The sequence below is a fragment of the Protopterus annectens genome, chromosome 5.part1, assembly GCF_019279795.1.
Source record: "Protopterus annectens isolate FY-2018-M chromosome 5.part1, PAN1.0, whole genome shotgun sequence".
In the NCBI taxonomy this organism is placed as follows: Eukaryota; Metazoa; Chordata; order Ceratodontiformes; family Protopteridae; genus Protopterus; species Protopterus annectens.
Window position 1 is genome coordinate 366,029,146 of NC_056736.1, and position 22,905 is coordinate 366,052,050.

Consider the following 22,905-nt stretch of genomic DNA (forward strand, 5'->3'; position numbering starts at 1 on the left):
GAGCTGTGAGGCAGACATATTACAACTAAGCCACTTGTTAGCAGTGTTACTTGGTTTGGGAAAAGTTCTTTCAAAATTCTGATATGTATCTTAAATGGCACCATTAGAAACAAAGTTTTAACAGCTGATTCACAATGCTTTTTTAAATATTACTTTTTAAATTTTGGTTCCCCTCATAACACCTACTATTTGCTATGAGCTGGTATCTCTCCTTGACATCCATAGCCTTGGAATGGAGAGGAAATCAATGCCACCTTGTATGGTGGAGAAACAAAAAATGCCAGTCCATCTTCCCATCCCCTCACCCACCCATAGTAAACCTCTGGCACCTTGTCTGCCAATAAAACAGCATCATAAATGGGACATCTCACTCTCACTCACTTTCCCTCTGTGTGCCAGAGGGTTCAATAGTTCATTCAGAATCATTTCTTACAAACGGATTAGTATCTAGCCACATCAAAAATATTTTTCATCTTCTTACAGTAATACTTGTTCACTGCATTTGATTTCTCAGTGTCACTCTGCCCATATTTTTTTTCTTTTTATGAGCCTTGTTATTCCTTTTGTCCACATTTTTTACTTAATATTTCTGAAAAATATTTTATTTCACTGCCTAGCAGAATTTGCTCTGTTTCCACATAGTGGCCTCTGCTCCCGTGATTATCTTTCCTGTCTCCATCTTCTTTATATAATATTATCTCTATGGCGGGATTTGTGTTTCCTTACACTTCATGAACACTGTCACTTTATCCTCAGCCTGCTGTCCTACATATCCTTTGAGAAATAGCACTACAACTGCATGGTTTCATTTTGCTTATTTAATTAAAAAAACATCTGTTGACCTCATACCTCTCAACCTCTTAGTACAAGAAATCTGGACAAAGGCAAAAATGATGGGGAGACACAGGCCCCAGAATAGGGATAGACTTTAAATATTACTGTTATAAACTTAGAAAATTGCTGGAATAACAGGTTTTGTGTTAGTATTCATTTTCTGAAAGGCATGAAGTCAGAAACTCAACTGTCTATCATTATTTAGTGACTTCAACCCCAGTGGTTCGCCTGAAAACTACAAATGTTATGAGGAATGGATAAAACATATGAGGCAAAAATATGGACATTCTGTGAAAATCTTGAGAGATGGAAGGTATGGTTGACCTTGCCCTAGCAGTTTCAGATATTTTCCCCTACATCTTGCATCCATCCTTTCAGGCTGATGTCTAATGTTTTTCAGAGGCATGTTCCCATTTTGTCTTAGTCCAACTTCTCAAGGTTGGTGGTTTTTGCTGTGGCCACATTAACTATAAACCACACTTCCTGATAGTTCTTCATAGGTGACCACCCAGTCCTGTATGAGTGATGGTCTCCTGATCCCCATTTGCTACCACCATATCTAACATTTTCCTTTCTGGATAGGCCTTGATATTTTCCAGATTCAACACAAGTACCTCAATCACATAAATACCACTTAAACTGTATGCAACCATAAGCCAGTTTTATCTTCTTGTGTTCTCAGGAAATGCATTGCATTTTTTTCATACACTAGTCAGACAAAAAGAAATCATGGAGCAATACAGTTGTTGGTGTTGCAAATTAAGTGGCAGAAAAAAGACAAAAGACAACAGAAAGAGAAAACATGAAGAAGGCAGAAGCGTGAGTGTAAACATTTCTGACTGGCCAGATTTCTCAAAGCCAAATATTTCACTATACAGTAGTAATAGGAAGAATAAAACTGTTGCAAAATAACTTACATCATCCTTGGGCTTTCCTGGATAGAGTCCCAATGAACAGATGACCCCAAGATTTAAGGGAGCCTCTGCATTTTCCATCTCATCTGCCTTCTCCCAGTACTCAACAGCTCGCTTGTAGTCTTTTTTATATGTCTCATAGTACCATCCTAAAGCGTTGATAGCAGGAACAAAATCCTGCAATGTTTCAAGAAGGGTGAGGAGGCAACATAAACAAAAATAGAAGTTAGCTCTTTATTATCATTCAAGATGTTTTTCATTTTGTTACCTGCTGAAGATAACATATAACAGTTTTAAAATACCTTTATTATTTACATTTTCCTATCAAACTGATGACAAAGCTAAACCACTGACATAAAAGGCTAAAATATTAAGCACCACTGGATAGTCTAATACATACCAGTATCTTAGAATCAGACAAGCAGACTGCCTGGGGATCGAGTCAACTAAGGACTGGAAACTGACATTCTAAGGGTGACAAGCCATTTCTGAGGAAGGGCAATATAACATGCACTCAGGAGGCTGAAGTCCTGTGTTTCTAAAATGTGACATATTGTGGTATAACTAATTGTGGGTTTCTGACTGATGATATATATCTGGTGTCATTCTACTTATGCAGGCCTAAGGTTCATAGGTACTTACTAGGCTATTAATCCATCAGGATCTTAAGCGTAGCCTTACAATCTTGTGCTAGTCTTTAACCCTTATATTTTGTATATAAATAACTCAGGGGGGGGGGACAAGGATAGGTTGGGAAATTTACATTTTCCCCTATCCACGAGGGTCCAGGGTGCTAAACAGGGGTGAAGTTGTGTTTACCCATCCATTCATTCAAATCACATTTGAAGAGAGTAAGAGAAGTACTTTATTTGCTTGTCTTTCGGCTTTTTCCCGGTAAGGGGTCGCCACAGCAGAACTCCGGTCCACTAATGATTGGCAGTAGATTTTTACAAAACGCCGAGGTGCCAGCTTGACACCCGACCTTCAATGAAGGCACGCCCATTTACACACGTATGTCTTTTAGGACATGCAGAGTCCACACAGAAGGCACTCCCAAGCCAAGCCGAGAATCGAACGGGAGAACCTCTTGCTGTGAGGTAACAATGCTACCGTCGTACCACCGCAGAGAAGTACTTTCTTTATGCGAAGTAAAAGATGGTTCCATAGGAGTGGAATTCTCTGTGATGCATACTGAGCCCTCCAACATGTTCTATTTATGTTGCAGAAGAGATTGAGATCTCTTGAACAAGTATTTATATCACCACTGGACTTGGAAAACTGTAATAGGCCTGAGAGGATTAGGTCTGTTGAGGCTCTATACACGAGGTAAAGGTCACGCCTAAGCAACCTGTATAATACCAAAAAGATGGACGAGGCTCTGAGACAGTCCAACAGTTTTCTTATGATTTAAGTTCTTGATTTTCTTAGTGAGGAAGCATCGTGGCATTCAAGTTGTGACAAAAATTCAGAAAAGTATATACCAAAAGGGGCACTATACTCAATGACTGGCATAATGAATGCACAGTACAGTGTCATGTACAAAGGAATGATTGCATTCCAGGAGTACCAATGAGAAGAATCCTCAGGCTACCAGAACAGCAAACAGCATCTGCATACACAATAGCACTTTCCTGCTGTCTTTTCCCTCGTGTCACCAAGGAAATTGAAACATGTACATCACAGGGATTTAGCGTGACTGGATAAACAACAATTCATTGAGTTACGGTTGGCCAAGATAATAAAAGATCCCATGATTAACGTTTCTGTTTTCCCTTTTGCAAGTGGGATGCCTTGTCCAGCATACTATGCCATACAACCTTAACTTAAAGAACAAATTGAGAGTCTGCTGCTTTTTAAGTAAAAACCTATTTTGCAATTGAGTCTGTCAGACTGTCTGCATTAAACTATCCTTTGTGACTTTTTCTGAGTACATTTTCTCAACAGAATAGCTTAGTTACTGTTGCTACACTCTATTAAATTACTCGTAAGACACAGCAACTGGGTAATTGAGTGACTAACAGTATTTCAAGATGAGTTAAGTCAACAAACTATAAATAAGCTATGCATTTCTGGGTTAGTTGTTGTTGTGTCTTTCTGTTTTTCCCGGTTAGGGGTCGCCACAGCAGAACTCCGGTCCGCTAATGATTGGCAGTAGATTTTTACGTACCGAGTTGAGGACAGGCTGTTAGTGAACAGGGATAAAAAAGGTCTGCATTGCTTAAATACACTGATAACCTATAACAATATCTAGCTCAAATCTCAGGAAAAAAAGAGGGGTTACAACTGGCAAACAGTGATGAAAAGATTCAGGATGAAGTCAACGCAGTGCTTCTCCACTGCGAAGGCAATGGGACCATGGAATTTGTGATGCTGGAGTATACAGTACAGGAAAAAATGACTACTGGATAATAGGGAAAGGCAGAGGGACAACTACTCCAAAAAGATGCTGAATGAAGAGATAGGGATATCAGCTGAGCCAATAGCAAGGTTGTTTAACCTGTTATCAGAAAATGAAGAAGTCCCAATGAATCTAAGATTAACTACAAATGTCACTGTAAAAGGCAGAACTTTGGAAAGAACCTGATAGCTACAGATGCTGAACTTGACATCAGTGCCACAGAAAATAAAAGAGAAACCATCCATTAGAAGAAGCTGCTCATATTTAGTAAAAACTGCAAGGATGGACAGCAGAACAGCATTAAGGTTTCCTGATCATAATCAGATTATATGGTTGAGACATGATTGTCAGGAAAGTCCCAGGACTGATCCCTGTGGAACACCACTTGTTACAGGTTTGCTGTTAGAGGTGGATTCCCCTATTTTGACTATATGGGTTCTATCATTGAGCCAGTTAGCAGCCCATCTAATGATATAAGGGTTATCACTTAACTGGATGAGTTTGTCAGTGATGCCTGAGTGAGAGTAGGTAGGCTGTATGCACAGATTTCCCCTCATCCAGGGCCTTGGTGACTGTCTCGAAGAAGTCCATCAGGTTTAACAGGCATGATCTCCCTTTGATAAATCCAAACTAAGTAGGGGCAAGTGTTCAGAGATTACCTATATCTTTGTTTATAAGGCCCATGATGATACAATCCATGGCTTGCAGATATGGGAAGTTAGGCTAATGGGTCTATAGTTCCCAGGGTCAGTGGAAGAACTGCCTTTGTGCAAGGGAATAATGGTAGCCATTTTCCATTCTGCTGGGATGAAGCCAGTGCTTAGACTCTGATTGAAAACAGTACCCAGTGGTGTTGGCAATTCTTGCTGGAGCCCATGTAGGACACAGCCAGGGATGTTATCAGGTCCCAGCTGTGTTTTTGGCTTTAAAGAGGGCACTTACAACCTGCTCTTTTGAGATACAAGGTAGGAGGCAGGTGGTAAGGATGTCATGGGGTGCGTGTGGCAGGGACAAGGTTAAGAAGTTTTCACAGAACCTGTCGGCCAACAGGCTAGTTATATCCACAGGCTCAGTATACATAGTATCATTAACTACCAGTTTGGCACAAGTCTGGGCCTTTCCTTTTAAGTTATGGATGTAACTAAAGAATGTCTTATGTTTGTCCTTAGTTAAGGAAGCTAATCTGGATTCATAGTTTGCTTTTGAGGACTTCACAAGAAGTCTTATTTGCTTTTTAAGCTGAGGAGGGAGTGTTTCCAGTTATTGTATTATTGTAAAGCTTGTTAATGGCAGTTGTCCACCAGGCAGGTTTGCTCTTTCTTGAGGAGCTTGTTTTGGTCCTATAAGGTATGGCCAAGTCAATGCAGTTATACAGGTGTTTGGATAAAACATTGGTGTAGAATTCAACATAGTTGCCAATTCCATCGGTGGGGTGCAGTGAAGCTATTTATGCACTATCCCCTAAGAGGTTATAATCTGCTTTGGTGACATTTTTTAGTTTAGTTGCTGCTGGGGGGGTGTCAGGTGTGATAGTTACTTCGAATGAGATTGATTTGTGGTCATATCTCACCAGGGAAGACCAGACAGTGGGGGTGCTACAGTGGTCCCTCATATTGGTAAGCACCAGATCCAGGATACTGGTACCTCTTGTGGAACTGTCAACCAGCTGGTCCAGGGCAGTGTAGATAATGAAGTCAAGGAACCTTTGGGGAAGTGAGTTTGGGCACACGTAATTTAACCAGTCAATGGATGGGCAGTTAAAGCCATACAAAACCATGGTGTTCAGAATTATCTTGATAGACTCAAGTAAATCCAGATAGGCAGACTGGGTGTCCTGATTCATGGAGGAGGTCCTGTAGCTGGCAATGACTTGAACAGGTGTCCTACCAACAGTTAATTGTACCTGAAGTATATCCAGGGAATCATACTGTTTAACCAATCTGGAAGTGTATTTATCTTTAATGAATACTGATACACTGCCTCCTTTAGTTTTCATGCCTTCAGTTTGTCATCTGAATGTGTGGATGGTGGTGTAACCCAATATGGCTGGGGTGCTCTCCACAGCCTTGAACCAGGTCTCTGTGAATACACAAATGTCTGCATCTTCCAAGGTAGGGACTGATTCCAGTGAGTGCAGTTTCCTGTTAAGACTCCTAGCATTTAGAAGCATAACCTTGAGGTTGTTTTTTTTTTTACATCGGGAATTTTTTCCTTGAGACACTGCCTAAAAAAGGCACTATGGGGGTGGCAAAAGCCTTAGCCAGTAGCCAAAATCCCAGGGGGTGACAGATGAAGAACATCTCTGGCAAAGCATTGAGGTCTGTCGATCTTGTCATCCCAGGCACACAGATACTGGATCCCCTTTTAATAACACCAGAAACTAAGTCAATTATTGAAGTCACTCATTTTCTGTTTGTAGTGAAGCATCATCCTAGGTGAAGGTAAAATGTTGCTTAAGGCTAGGGACATACCTGCATGAGACACATAATCTGAAAGCTCAGTCATATCTCTCTTAAAATAGTCCAGAGAGGTACGTCTCAGGTTGTTCACACCAACATGGGCTATGATGGAGTCATAACAGTACCTGTTGTTCAGAGACTTGAGTGCTTGCACCATATGGTGGATCCTAGCATCTGGCAGACAGCTGACTGTGACATTTTATTTATCCAGTCTGGTGAGAGGGACATCTGTGCGTCTCACAATGGAGTCACCTATGACTAATATGTTTGGTTTTGTGTTTTGCCTTAAGGGCTCAACAGATAAGACAGTGGTGCTTGAGCTATTATGTGTATTGTGTTCTTTAGAGGCAGTATTATTTGTAGCATGCTTGTGTTTGGGATGTCTCTGATGGCAGGTATCTTTCTGGTGAGGACCTCTGCATATGTAGGCATGTGTAATATGTGTTTGGGTGGAATAGGAGGTGAGGTGTACATGCTGACAACCTGATCATTGTCATATGTACTGACTGGTGTGTGAGAGAGCATGGATTCAAGGTTCTTAACATAGTTGCATTTCTCACATGTTGAGTTTGTGTGGACTAGGAGTAGAGGGTTGTCTGTGAGCCTGAGGCAGTTACTATACTGCTTCAGTATGCCCATGTAGACCAAGCTGGCTGGAGAAGCTGTGGGAAATTGTCCCTCCATAGTGTTAGATGAATTTATATGGTCAGGAAAAGACGTCACACTTAGGAATGGCTAGTGGGTGAGAGGTGTGTTGGTACCTCTGAGGCTAGGTTTAGTGTTCCACCTGACAGTAGAGCAGGGCCATGAAAAACCTCTGGAGGATCAGAAGCAAAGTGCTAAGGGAAAATTTAACAAGCAAAATGTTTCTGTCTATAGCCACCAGAGGTAACTACCACTACGCAACAGTGCATGATGGTACCCTATATGCAAATGAGTGCAAAAGCGGGACTTAAGTAAAATTAGAAATAACCATTTTAATTCAAACTAGCCAATAAGGATGATCTCTCTGAGCTCTAATCCAATCACCCTTGATTATTTGGGACCTAGAAATTACTCTCCTCTCACAAGGGTGCAGAAGGGCCTTCACCAACAAGGATGGCTTGAATTTAATGCTCAGAAGTTACAAAACAGATCCAGAAACAACAAACCTGGAACTGGGTTATACTACAGCTGAACTAGTACAGTATACAGTAAAATCTGGAAAAAACATTTCAGACAATTCAAACAGACAGTAGAATGCAAATATAAATTAAAAGTGTAATATAAGAGCAAAACAGGTACTTATAGTTAGTTGGACGCAAGGGATGTCTCAGATCTTTCAGTATCTCAGTGAAGAGCTGATTTTAATGCTCAAGTGATACCAAACAGTCCAGATACAGCAAGTCTGAATTTGCCCTATGCTATAAAATGCAAAAGTACTAGAAATTCAAAGTGTGTAAAAATCACAGTCAAAACAGCAAAAAAACAGTTTAAATAAAGCAGCAATTCACCAGCAATTTCACATCTTATAAGGGTGTAGGCTGCACTCTCCCGCCACAACAGTCTAGACGACAGACCAAAGACCCTCTTAATGTAAGACAACTAGTTTTGGAGTCCAAGTGCTTAAGTCAAAACTAAGACACTTCAGAATAACAGACCTTCAACCAGCAATTTTAGCTTAGAAGGGTGTAAGCTATCCCCCCTGTCACAAGAGTTTAGACCACAAGTCTTCCTAATATAAAGTAACTGGTTTGGAGCCCAAGTGCTTAAACCAGCACTAAGACACTTTCAGAACAACAGACACAATGAGCCTTTGACCAGCAATTCACAGCATAGAAGTGTACAGGCTATCCTCTCCTGCCACAACAGACTAGACCACAAAACTTCCTAATGTAAAACAACTGGTTTGGAACTTGAGTGCTTAAACCAGAGCAAAGACACTTAGAACAACAGGCACAATACATTTGGGTTTGGAGCCCAAGTGCTTAAACCAGAACTAAGACACTTTCAGAATTAAAGACACAATGAGCCTTCAACCTGCAACAATGAAGGTTAATTCAAAAAAGTACATAACATTTACAATGAAAATGTAATATAACACTGACAAAATACAAAGAAACAAATTATATTATTAATTAGACTGGAATGCTTCTGTTAAAACAAAGCAATACTGCAACAGAAGTAAGCACAATATAGAAAAAATACCAATATAAACAAAAAGAGATTGGGAGATTAATTACATTTAGCTGAATCCTTAATGTGTGGCTGTGAAGTAGACCTGAATGAGGAAAAAAAAGGTTACATATATGACAAAGGATGGTAATGAATTTGATACTGCAGTGGCAACTTTGGTAAAAGAGACAAAAATGGCCAGGCTGTATGGTGAGCTATACAATGTACAAGCAGCACCACTTTCAGATTTAAGGGAGAAGGCAGGTGTTAGCGGCTGTAGTTTCAGTGCAAGTGGTAGGCAGACGTCTTTGAAGAGCAGTCGGCATACTGTTGAGAGGTTGCTTCTCTGATTGTGGGATGTTGCTAGTTGAAAAAAAAAACATACATTTATGTATGCAAGGACCATCTAATGCCACAAAATGACAGATTTTTAGAATATTTTTCTCTATGGATGAAGCACCATCTGAGTTGCCAAGAGAAACTAAGAGGAAGATGTACTCCAGCTTAGGGCTAAGGACATTTTAAGCTGTGGAGGGAAATGTTTATGGATGAGAAGTCAAGTAATTTTATAGGACTATTTCAGCTAACACAAATAATAGTTTAGGTGTGATACTTGTAAAGTGGATGAAATTGAGTGAGGTGTTAAAATTAAGGTCAAGGAATTTAAAGGATTCTACTTCAGTGATGTGATTTACTCAATGGTCTGTAAGTTATAGTGGATGTGAAGGCGTTAGTTTAGGAGGGGGTTCCACATACTACTGACCAAGATTTTGCAGTGCTGACCTGAAGATCATTACTCTAAAACTCAGAAAAAGTTTTACTAGTTTGTATTTGTTAGCAAGAGTAGAGCTTTGATCCACAGTGATCTTTTTCAGAGTCAGCTCATGAGCACTGTCTAGATAAGGACTTGCTCAGAGTCATACAGTTAGACAAGTGGTGGCTAAAGAAATCAAACCTTGCACTGTAGGAATCAGCCTGTTAACCACCATAATCTTAATCTTCTGTGCCAGATGACAGATCTTCTTGTAACTGCAGTTGTATGATGGCACAGGTTCTTCACCCCTTTGGATAACACACCTACCTGTGAATAAGGTCATATTTACCTGGAGAATAATGTATAAAAATACTGAACAGCATAGGACTCTAAATGAAAACATGGATACGCCTGCTTTTGGTGAACCAGGTGTAGCCAGAGTATTTCCAAAGACTATTAGTTAGGGAATTGTGAAAACATTTAATAGATTAATCATTGAACTTTAAATTTCAGAGTTTCTCAATAAGTGAAAAAAGATTAACTTGTTTAACCATTCATTGTAAGTCTATGAAGAGTACATCAGTTAAAAGGCCATTATCCATATTAGTGTAGATAAAATCAGTGGCTTGAAATAAGGCAGCAGAAGTATGAAAGGCAGTTTTGAACCTATGCTTGGAGATGTTTAAAATGTAATAGTCAGCAATATAAGTACAATTTGCTTAAAAGTTATTTTTTTCTAAGATTTTAGTGAGGTGAAGAAGATTAGATATTGATTGGAAGTAACCAGGAGAGTAGAGGAGAGAACATTAGATCTAAGAAAATGGATGATAATGACAGATGTTGAGGAACCTGGGATGGAGCCAATGGGAAGGACACAGTAAATATTTAAGATAAAGGTTCATAGGTTCATACTAGGCTATCTGCCCAAGGGCATTTATAAGCCTAGCCCTCTTATAGTTATATGTGAACCCACCCACCCCTTTAGTAAAAACAAACTATGCCTATTATTTTGCTGTGCTTCTGTCAAGCAGTGACACTCCATCCTGGGGTATATGGCCTCTCCCATCCATTGGTCAAAGATTCCTCTGCAACAAGGCCGAGGTGCTCTCGCCTCACATAAACCCGATTTTTTGTTCCACAGCATAGGGAGTCTCTGGGTGATGAATCTGTCACTCCAGCATAGGTTCATAGGTTCACATAGGTAGCCCATAGGAGGGATTTTACTTTACTAGCCTTTTTGTTTCTTACGCCACCCACCCCTTTAGTATGGGAACTATACTTTTGTTGTTTGTGCTGAGCGGCTGGAGCAGTGGACACTGAGGTAATCCCTGGGGTATATCTTTGTTCTCTCCATCCCAATTGGGCTTGCTCTCTGACAAATAGGATATAGGTATCTTTATTCACAGGGACCGGGATTTTATTCCACAGCATAGAGAGTCGAATTTGGGTGATGAATCTATCCCTCTACCTCTCCTTGTCGGTTGTAGTGAGGTTTCCCTCTCTCCGCCTCCTCTGACCAAATGGCCGGATCTAGATTTTTTGAGTACATAGGGCATATACATCCCCTGCTTTGAATGCGCCTTGTAGGTCAATAGAGCTGGAGTCTTTGTTTGCTTACCGAATAGAGCTGGAGTTCTTTCAGTCTTTAGCCTTTGACAGATGTTTGAGGACTTTTATCTTTTGGTGAGGAACTTTGGCTTCTCCAGCTGCTGCAAGTGTCGGGTCAGATCATTTCCAATGGGGCATTGTACCCAATCATTGGTCTGATGAGTGATGAGTATAGGGATGAGTATACTTCCTTGACCTTAGATGGATGACTGCCCTCCTAATTGATTGGGCAATGTAGGGCGTCGCTTTAATGATACTTTAGCTACGTCCTGGGTCCCCAGACTACTACTCAATCTCTCTTCTGTGCTCAATCTGGATTGCTCTCTTCTGTGCTCAGTGGATTGCCATTTTTTTTAGTAAGGGTATGGGGTTTGTTTTGGGCATTTTATGGCACTCTGCTTTTTTGGCATTTAACTTTAGCGCTTCTGTTGGCACCAGTTAATTGCTTCTGTGATCTTCCTTCTGTAGAATATTTTGCGTCTATCTTGTTATCTTGTTTCTTCTTCTTTGCTGCAATCTTTGTGTTTTGTACTGAACTTTGTACTGTCCTTGTTTAAGTAGATGCCAAACAAGAGCCAAAACACCTGGCCCAGCAGGCTGGATACTTGACATGGGCTGTGCTCTTTTGACAGACAGACATTCTGAGCCTCTCTGCAGCCCCTGACCCTGTTCAGGGGATCAGCCAGTTTGCAACCCATCTTGTGATGTATGTTTGCCCGAGTTTTTTATGATACCGAAGGTGGGGGCCGACCGGAGGTAGGTTGTATGGACGAGGTTTCCTCATATATGGCTTTTGTCCAAACTGTTCTTCAATGGGAATCAAGTTTAGAAAGTTTGATAAAAGTTTACTGTAAAGGATCTGACATGGCCAAAGAAGGAAAGTTCCAAACTGTATGTCTTCCCTATGTCTTGTCATAATGATCCTATTTATTGATCCCATTAAGGCGGCTTTCTCCATAGGCTGGTGAGGCTTCCAGCTTCGGGTGGAGGTACCGTCTTTTGTGGAGTGGACCACAGTTGCAGTGCGATACCTGGGCAGTACTCCAGAGGTAAGAACATCCATGATCAAGAGGCTGTCCTATGAGTTCTTTTATGCAGGGTTCGGACATTTTCGTTTCGTTCACACACAGTTCAGGTCCCATGGCTGTGTTTTGCTTTTTGAGAGAGCAGTTCTCACCAGCAGCAGCTGCTTTGTTTGGGGCTGCAATTGTTTGGGGGGAGATATCTCCTGCTGGGGGGGGGGGAGAATTGGTTGTTTGGGGAAAGGGTGTATTGTGGCTGTGTCTCTAGTCTCAGTATCTGTAATCATTTTGATAGAGACAAAGTTTTCATCTATCTGGGAGTATTTCTGCCAGGTTTCTAAATATTTTCAGCCTTATTTCTTAGCCAAATCTTTGAGTCTTTTTTGCTTTTTGAATTTTCTTTTTTGGATTTTATGAGAGCTCTTTGTTTTTACTTATAGTTTCAAGATCAAGGTGTTTTACTAATCTTTTTTAATCTTGTAGTAGTTTTATCTTCCTTGCTTTATAGCTGTTTCCTTTTGGCTGGTACTTGCCAGACTTGTTTATTGTACTTTGGTACAAAGAGTCTTTTGCCTGTTTGGGATTGCCTTATCCATGCAGGTGGGATTGCCTTTACAGAAGGTATTTATTTCAGGTGCTGGTAGAAGGTACTGTTAAGCGGGGGGCTCGGCTTGAGTACTGTTTTCTCTCAGTCTGGAAGTCGGCTTTGTAGTTCAGGTTGTGAGTTTTGTTTATTGGTCGTTTTTTATTGGTTCTTTGTGGCTTAGATTTGTTTGTGGTCTGTGATGGTGAGTGAATCCATAGGTATTTGTTTGCTGGATGATGAGATCAGTATGCTCGATGTCTATGAGTATGTTTGACTCTGTGTTGTTTGTTCCCAGTTGTCATATGAGTTTGAGTTTCTTTGAATTCCAGTGTTTGTTGAATAGGGTGTTTCATTGTGAATTGTGTTTATGTTAATATGGGTAGTGTAATTGTCTAGATGGTATTTGTGAAGACAGTTATCCTTTAGTGTTTTCAGTTTTCCTACATGTGGTGTGGTTGTACAGTGATACATTTATCCCTCTAGTGTGCTACAAGCGGTAGGTAGAGCAGTCCTGACCTTGTGAGCATGCATGTGGATGGTCTCCACCAGTCTTGCCTGCTACCAGTCTTTGAGTGTGGTGCACTTTGGCCTCCTGGGATACCCCATCGGTTCTTGGTATTGTCCGGATTTTGGGCAAAAACCTTGAATTGCCTGGCTGATAGTGTAGTCCTTCTCTAGAGCCTTCCGGATTTTTTGTGTCACTGCACAGATATGAGTGTTCTCCATACTCCATGCATTCCTGAAAAGTGCATTTGGAGATTTAGAGATTTAGACTGAGCAGCTTTACCTTCTTTTTTTTAAGGTTTTGTGTTTAGTTTTTTGGGAGGCAGGTTCCTTGAGCTGAGGTACATTACCCCTATTTTTCCCTTTGTGTTAGGAGTGGTAGGTTTACTGGTGCAGACCTTGCTTAAAAAGGCTCATGGTGGCGTGGCTTGTCCAGCATGTCCAGTGTCCAGGAGGAGATCAGATCCCCTTGAATGTTCTTCACTTGAAAGCCAATTTTCGAAGCTAATTGTTAAAGCAGGGAGACTGCATTGTGTTCTTGGTGCATACCGGATAGAGTTTAAGCCAATTGTTAAAGCTGATCATCTTATCTCTGTATTGTGGCATCATTCTTTTCTCCTCACATCAAGCATGTTCATGGTCTGGTCGTATTATGGTTTTAAGTTTCCGCCTTAAGGTTCCCGCTCTCTCCTTTTTGAGACATGGCATCATCATCAAAGCATTCATCAGATCTGCCTTATATGTCAATTCAGTTTCACCTGGCCTATAGCTTGAGCAGAGGCAGAGACAGAGCATATATTTCAGACGGGGGGCATAAGGGCAATTTATTTTTCAGGGCCAGGAGCTTGAGAGGAAGAGCTGGGCAGCCAGCTTCTGTAGGTGTCGGGGGGCAGGTCATAGGGAATGGGGGCATTGTACATTTGGTAGGTCTAATGAGTGATGAGTACAGGGGACGAAGGACCTCCCTTGATAGTATAGTGTGGGGGACATGATCCTTCCCATACGTAGAAGGTTTTCTGACTACTTAGGTGGGATGCTGAGTCCCTCTTCTCCTGATGAATAGCAACATGTCCAGTCAAACTGATGACTTCTCTCAACCTCAGTCTATGTGTCCAACCATATGGTAGCTAGTAACCAGTCTTTTCCCTGGGCATTCATGCATGGGTTGGCTCTTAGCTCTTCAGGGGCCATGGCTCTGGCACCAGTTATCTGTAACCTTGTTTTTTTCAATCTGACATGCGCGCCCAGTTTTTCTGCATTTGCTCTGTTTGCATGGCTCTGCAAACTCAGTCATCCATAACCCCTAAAGTTTTGCTTCCTCCAAAAAAAAGTAGATGCCAGTTCAGAGGTGACCAGGACTGAGTCTGAAGTTGACCACTTGTGACCTCTTGTGTGACTGCTTGGTGGGGATAACCTTAAGAGCAACAAGAGCGCCCTTATACTGTTTGCAACTGGTCCACTTGTGAGTGTCTTTGTTTGAGTCTGCTCCTGCTCAAGCACCTGAGTTTTGGCCCTGTCAAGGAGAGCCAGTTTGTGAGGTAGGTGTGGGGTATGTCTTTCCTCATTGGTAGGCTGTTTGGAAAACCTCAATGGCCTAAAGGCGTTGGTAATCTTTGATCAAATGCAATTTGACAAAAGTCAAAGGTTGGATCCAAAGTGGCCAAGTTTTGACAAAGCCCATTTAAAGTTTCAAAGGCATGATCTGCCTTTGACTTTTGATATGAGTTTGTGGGCTATCCTCTCTAGAGTTCCAAGGTCGGGTGGGCTAATTTCCAGGGTCGGTGGAGGCACCGCCTCCAGGCGCCCACCACAGTCGCCGCGTGGCCACCCTCGCCGCCGGGTGTGGTAACTCGGCGCTCTTGTGAATCATTGAGTTCGGGGGCTGGTCAGGGTCCTTGATTTAATAGCACATGGTGCTGGACACCCTTTGCCTTGAGCCAGCCGGGTCTTTATGCTGGAGATGTTTTAAACTCAATCCTTCAAGGATAGGGGTTCGCAATGTTTCTGGTAATCTTCACATCATTTGCTTCTGGCCTGTAGCATTCACACCATTTTGGACTAGGTTTTTGGCATAGCTAAAGAGCCTCTGATATTTGTATTTGTGTGGCGTTTTCTTATGATTGTCTTGCCTTGTGGAATCATTTTTGAGGAGCTCTTAGTTTTTTGGATTTTTAACATAGCTAAAGAAGCTACTATCCAAGGATGTAAAATGCAGTTTTGTTTAGGAATTCTTCATGAAAGTCTAAGTCAATATGTGGGATGTGTTTGACTTTTAAAAGTTGATTATTGACAGCTCTGGGAAAATGGGCATTCAATACAATTTAGGGAGATCTTCTAATGGGTTTAAACTGAAGGTTTATATAGATGAACTCAGTAAAGAAGTATAAGAGGCTTAGCTGGACTTGTGATAAAAAAAGCTCCTTTAGTAAGTCTGCTGAGTACAAAAAGTTAAAAAATAATTTTCAAGGAAAATTTTATTTCACTCTAGTACTAATACTAGTTTATGATGTAAAAAATCGCATACCTCTGGAAAACAAATGAAAATTACATTTTAAATTCTCTGTTGTTCAGTTTTTAGTCACACAATACATCCAGGGAATGAGAGAAAAATGTACACCTACTAGTTGACAGAGAGTGATATAAGAATGAGTGAGCAGTGAGTATATACCATCTGTACAGAAATGTAAACATCTCACAAAACTTGGAAAAGTAGCCACTGTGTTTAAGACTAGTACGCAGCCATGAAGCTTTGACTAGAAAACAAACACAGAATGTTTTATTAAGATCTTACAACTGACTAAATCAAAGGATGTCATTTCAAAACAATCAACTAAAATACATCTCAAGAATTAGTCAACATAATCTTGAATCAAGGTAATATAGCTTTAAATCAGTGGTTAAAGAATACTGAGGGAAAAGGGCAGGAAAGGAAATATATCATTTTACTGTGGAGACAGCCTGTAATACTGTCTTAAATGTATTTGCATAAGTATAAATCTCATTCGTGTACAAATATCTTGAAATTATTGAAAGCTTGGTTTCTTCATTAATCTTCCTAAATTCCCAAAGTCCAGCTAGTAGTCCTTTACAGTATTTGGCCTTCTTGGTGCATGCTACCTGATGAGGACTGTTAACTCGGAAGTTGTACTATGAGCCTTCAACATTCATATGAACAAGACCAGAGATATCTGGAGAAGTACAACCTGGAGTAACGGCTTGCCTGATCTAAATCTCAGTGGAAACTGTTATTGAACATCTGTAATAATCATGGGTAATTCTTCATCCTTGCCACAGAAAAAGTGCTTGTTGGGAATGCTCATTAATTATATATAAATACATATGACAGAATGAGGGGTTAACCATGTATGTATGTGAACTGACAAGGGCCTGGTTTATGCATTCATGCGTGTATGAGTATCATTGAGGTCTGAAGGCCATCCAGTGCCGGAGAAGACAATTATAATTATAAAAGTATAATATATACTCTCATCTCTATATATATAATATATATAACTCACTGCTACACATATTGTTGTGTTATTAGAATTATATTTTTATTTTTTTTTATTTTTTTTTTAAATTGAGTGGACAAGCATTAATAAAATAGGGAGTGTACTAGAGTAGAACCCAGTCTCACCTGTATTGCAGCTTTATACTCATGCTACACTGTCTGAAGTTAAAACACAAAACAATATCTCATATTTCATTATATTATATGTACATTAATCACCACACAAAGCCCCTAAGCATGTTTGTAGACTGACAAACCACAAAGCAGCACAAATGTATCTGGATAAGAAATAATTTCTTTACTGGATACTGTGTTCACCCTTGAACGTCTATCTTTATGTGGAAATCGAAAGAAAATGACGAAATATAGAAGGAGCATGGGAAAATATAAGGTAAAAAATCGGTACTTACACATTATCAAGTTGTTTGAAACCTGTTTGCGATAAATACGTAAGTACCTATTCTTATAAATTTAGAAAGTTACAAACAACAGTGTTAGCATGAAGGATCTGGAAGTCTCTCTGAACTGAAATGGCTGTCATTAGTTCATTATTTAGATTTACCGCCAGAAAAAACACATATTTTATGATGTATGGACCAAAAACATGTCGCAAAAATCTGGACAGTTGAGAAGTATGAAATTTCATCCTGCTGTGAAACAATGGCTCAACATGTTGTCCCTGCTCAGGCACTGGATAATTGAAGGGACTCTGTCAGCATTGTCTACATGTGTTTTGTGAAAGTGGTGAAAGAAAATGATGGTGTATCTCAGAATGTTTTGTTGTAGGTGGTACAACAGCAGAAGCTGACATGATCATTACTGCATATTTGGTCTCTGTCCAGTGACAGTCTGTCTGCATTCATTCATATGTTCTAAGTGGCTGTAGGACTGTAACATGGGTAGGTATTGTCTCATCTCATGTTCATGGTCTTCACTGACAGAATATCAATGCACAGTCTAAGTTTAAACTGTATTCATTTACCGTACATGAGGATTGTATCACTGCTGTTTGTAGCTAATGCTGTCCTCTTGCCCTCATGGGTCTCTAATCTATACAATGAACTGGAGGGGATCACTGCTGCGTGTGAAGTAGCTGGGATGAAAGTCAGCATCTGGAAGTAAGTGGCTACAGTTCTTTCCTGGAAAACAGTAACTTGTTGCTGTCTGCAAGTTATGGGGAACATCCATGTCAAGTGAAAGAGTTTAAGTATCTTAGGATCCTCTTCATTAGTGAAAATAGGAGGTATCATGAGAGTTAGCAGCAACTCCATATAAAACAAAGTAGGTCCCTTTCTTTAAATCCAACCTAGCTGAGTGGATGTGAATCCATGAATTCATCCCTGTCTAGCACCTCTTCCCTTTATTATGAACTGCAGTGGCTGGGCTACTAATGGTATACTCAGCTGATAGCCCAGCAGGTACCTATGCACCTAGGAGCAGAAGGTAAGTGCAGTAGTACTATAGGCATTATACAGGACCTGGTAGATAAGTAAGAGATAATTACTGCTTAAATGAACTCTTGTCCCTTTCATGTAGTGAATCTCATGAGCACAAGAAAACTGGTTCTTATGATTCGTGATTGAAAAAATCAGTCACTTTTGTAGATGCTTTTCTTAACTGTAGAGAACATTGTAACAACACTCTGGCAGCTTGTATCTTATATCGTTACATAGTGTCTTGTTTTTACTTTTAACTCTTCACTTTCCCTTTTAGAACTATTTTAATCACTATCTTATTTTCTGAACATGTCCATTACTAATTTATCTTGTTGTTTTCTTTTTACATTATTATTTAGTTATATCATGCCATAATAGTTTGTTTATTTTCACAGTTTATTATTCAATGCTTAGGTAATTAAATGCTATACAAAATACGATGTGGAACTAAATAATTATCAGAAGCTCTGTGTCAGAATCACTGCATGCTTCACTTTGTCATCCAAACTTCTGTACTTATTTATTTATATTTTGTGTTCCAATGTACACTGTGGTTTGAAGACTACTCTGACATTTCTGCAAAAATAAAAATATGCAAAGTAAATGTCCAATATACACTACAAGTAGATACAAGTTCATTTCATTGATTTACATACCTTTTTATACATTTTTTTTGAGATACAGTTAAATAGACTGTTTAATATAACAATTTATAGAGTGTTAACACATCATATTGTGATATAATAAGAAAGACCCGAGGGAACCCTTACAGTGAAAATCAACCTTACACCAATTGCCTTAGACTGGTTTACCACCAAAACATTAACATAGACAAGAACACAGAAAATCTTTGCCAGGGTCTTCAACAAACCAGTTGGGGGTACTTTACCTTCTTCCCCATCCCTAGCATGATGCAAATGGACTATTTTAATAAGCCTTACTCTACAAAATACATATTACAGGAAACCATAACTCAATAAACTGTCTAAAATATGCTGAGCCAAGGAACAACAGCAACAAACAGCAATGGGGATTGTGGGTCTCATACTGGTTAGCCACTTATGTTTCCATTTCATTCTTCACCCTTTGCCCTCTTAGACTAATTGTGGCACTTGAGGGTATAAACTAGGCTGCTCAATCCCTTTTTTCACAAAATACTACTGCTTAAATGAAGACTTATCCCAAATTACCATCTCAGATAGTGACAGCTATAATCAAAAGAAAACTGTAGAAGTCTTTGGTCCATTTTTATCCCTAATACCCAAAGCACTCAAATGGAACCCCAACATATGACAACAAGTTGCTTTTCCTTTCCACTTTGAGAAAATTTCCACCAAAAAGGTTGTTTGCTCTGTATAAGAGCCTTAAAATGGGCCAACAGAAACTTGTAGGTTGTACCCTAAGACTCAAACATTTCCATACTTTTTACCCCACTCTTTTTTTCCTGTAGTTTTGCAACATAATCATTTCCTTAGTTATAGAAAAATGTCCACATAACTCTTATACCCCAAATAGGTTCCTGACACTGAATTAAATAGGCTCATCATAGTACACTGTCCCTGATCTTGAAATGTTTATATCTTGAAGCAACTAACAGATCAATATGGTTTCATCAAAGGTTTCAATATATTCACTCTACTACTTAAAGCTGCTAAACTAAAATACAGACATCATGACTTTGGTGATGTCAGTGGATCCCTGTGACATCATGAATACATGGCAGCATCTCCAACTTTGTCCATATAAGCCATCTTTCCAGTTCTGGAACAGGTGACTGCCTCGCTGATTTATCAGACAGGATAAATAATTTATTTGCGCTCTTTCCTGGTAGTTAGTGTTACTGTGCTGGTGCCTAGTAAACATTTAGCTTGTCCAACATGCAAAACACTTGTATGCTGATGATACATTTCTGCTTAGAGCCAATAAAGAACCATTTGGGATTAATAATGTATCACATAAATGCATATTTGATAATGAAAATTGATTTTGTGCTACAGCTGCACCAAACTCACCTGAAACCAGGAGCTTTTGAGGAAAGAAATGAATCAACCATAACCCTAAATGGGCTGTTAAGGAAGTTGTAGAAATAGACTGAGGGTGTGGAACATATTCCAATATTGAACATCTGATCGATAAGGATGGAGTAGTCTAACAGATCAAAGGTATGAGTTAGATTTTAAAAATAAGTTCCTGTGAAGCAGTGGCATAAACGGGGGTGGGGGGCAAGAGGGGAGGTCCACTCTGGGTGGCACTTTTGGGACTGCCACATTTACTTTAATTTAAAAAAAATAGGGTCTACATTAAATCAGCAAATGCTTAAAAAAGTGAATGCTGATTTATCGACCCCATGTAAGCGAAAGCTTACAATCCCGAACACTTAGAACAGAGATTTTTTTTCCAAGAGAAAAAAAATCGCTGTTCCACAAAAGGAAAAAAAAAACTTTAAAACATTACATAAAGTGGGTGGCTTCGCCCCCACACACCCCCCAACTTAAATATACCAACTCCAAGATCACACTACAGTGAAGAAAATGGCAAAGTAATGAGGCGGGCAAATGACTTCTTTCCCAGGGAAAGAAATCGCTTATATGTCATTTCGGCATTTTGCAGTTTCGTGCTTTCAAGTTTGATCAAGACACATTCGAAAGAACGCGTCTTCGATCATATAATAGGAACCCAAAAAATACTGTTTCTAATGGTGTTCTTCCTTAAGCACAGTCCAGTCACACACACACACCTGTCATGTCAGTTTCAGTCTTCCTGTCTTTGGTAACACAAACGTTTTATTGTAGCAACTTTCTAAGATTATACAAGCAATGTTTAAAATGTGTCCCTGGTTTTGAGCCTTTGCCCCCCCCCCCCATAAATTTTGGCTTTTTCCAGATTTCTTGTACTGCAAAGTTGTCACGTGAATTTTACAAGGAGCTGAGAGCTACAGGGGAAGAGTTTAATGCTGCTTATGCCAAGTTTGTTTGCAACATTCAGTGTTTTTTTAGCAAATGATATCACTACTGTTTTAAAGTATTTCAAAGCATTGTTAGTAGCACAACAGGTAGTATACTTGCTTTTGATGCAGATCGCTGTGGGTTCTACTCCCACAGTATGTAGATGAATTGCTGATACTGTACTGTGTTGTACTTTAAAGGGGGTGGATGCTGCAGTTCTGAGAATGTTGTCCTCTGGAGGAGATACCTAGTAATTATGAACTTTTTATCAGTTTGCCATCCATTCTCTATTACAATATTACCAGCTTGCAGTACCATTTTTTAATGTAACGTAGGAAATTTATTCTTCAAGAGCAGCAGGCACTGAATTTGTTTATGAAACACTTGTTTAATGTTCATCAAAATCCCTTTTAGAAGTTTTTATCTGGTTCAAGTATATGTTTGATTATCCAAACTACCCTACGTCCCAATTAGTTCAGATAATCGAATCTCTACTGCACAAGAAGGCATTCCATTCTTGTGTTACTGTCTGCATCTCCGTATTTCCTACAGCCTGTCCACCTCTTCTTTTATCAGTACAACATACAGGTATGCTTACATGCACTAGAAATATGAACTACAATAAATTACTGAAAATGAAGATGATTTAATATCGTGATGCCTAGATGCCTAGAAACTAAAAACCTGTTGTCAGTTTGTCATCCATTCCCTATTGCAATATTACCAGCTTATCATTTTTTTAATGTAACATAGGCAATTTATTCTTCAAGGGCAACAAGCAATTTATTTATAGATGAAGTAATGAAATAAAGTTGTCTGCTAGCAGCAACCTCTTCACTATTTACAGATCTAGTTAATTTGGAATTATTTAGATGACTTTTACTTCCGCAGAGATTGTGCATATTTACTGATATTGGTGGATTGTAATGACAGAAGTTTGAGTAGACTTCTATTAGGTTCATAGTTCACAGGTTCATAGGTAAGTACTAAGCTATCTGCCCGAGGGCATCTATAAGTCTATCCAGAATGTGCTAGCTTTTGCCGCCCCCTTAGATTAGTTGCCTGTGCCTATGTCCAGCAGAGTTATTAGTTCCCTGTGCCTCTGCCCAGCAGAGCCACTGCAGTGATCCCCAGGGTAAATTTTCTGTTTCCCATCCACTTGTCAAGGTTTCTCTTAAAGAGTGTTAGTGAGGGGCTCTGCCTAATGTAGATTGGAATCCTGTTCCAAAGCATGGGGAATTTCTGGGACAGGAATCTATCCCTCCAGCACATCCTATTTATCGTTGTGGTGAGGTTTAGATCCCTAGAGCATGTGGCTTTTGGGGATTTGTTTTTTTTTAGGTGGAGCATGTCCATCAATTCTGGGTTGGACATGACCTTGTATGTCAGGCAGAGATCACCTCTGAGTAAGCAGTATGCAACCGAGTACAGCTGGAGTTTCTTCAGTTGGGCTGCATAGGGCATCTGTTTGAGACCAGCAATCCTCTTGGTGAGGTACTTCTGTGGTCTTTCCAGCTGTTGAAGGTGTCTTGTAAGGTACATCCCAAATGGGGCACTGTACTCTATGATGGGTCTGATGTGTGATGAGTAGAGGGGCACAATAACCTCTTTTGTTCTAGATGCGAACCCTTTTGTGATTAGGTGGGCCACATAAAAGGATTTTCTAACCATCTTGGCAATGTGATTGTCAAAGGAGAGATTACTATCTACTTGGGTCTCCAGATCCCTTATTACATTTTCGGTATTTAAGGGACTACCACGTATGTGGTAGTTCGCAGGT

At 39.9% G+C, this 22,905-nt stretch overlaps 1 protein-coding gene across 1 annotated transcript in view; it reads right to left on the reverse strand.

The window, feature by feature from the left end:
- LOC122803164 (protein sel-1 homolog 3-like) overlaps positions 1–22,905 on the reverse strand; it is a 920,824-nt gene that overhangs the window by 238,865 nt on the left and 659,054 nt on the right. Inside the window, exon 15 of the mRNA XM_044072781.1 lies at positions 1,752–1,925. Within this exon, the coding sequence (XP_043928716.1) occupies positions 1,752–1,925 (174 nt within the window). The remainder of the gene's footprint in view (positions 1–1,751; positions 1,926–22,905) is intronic.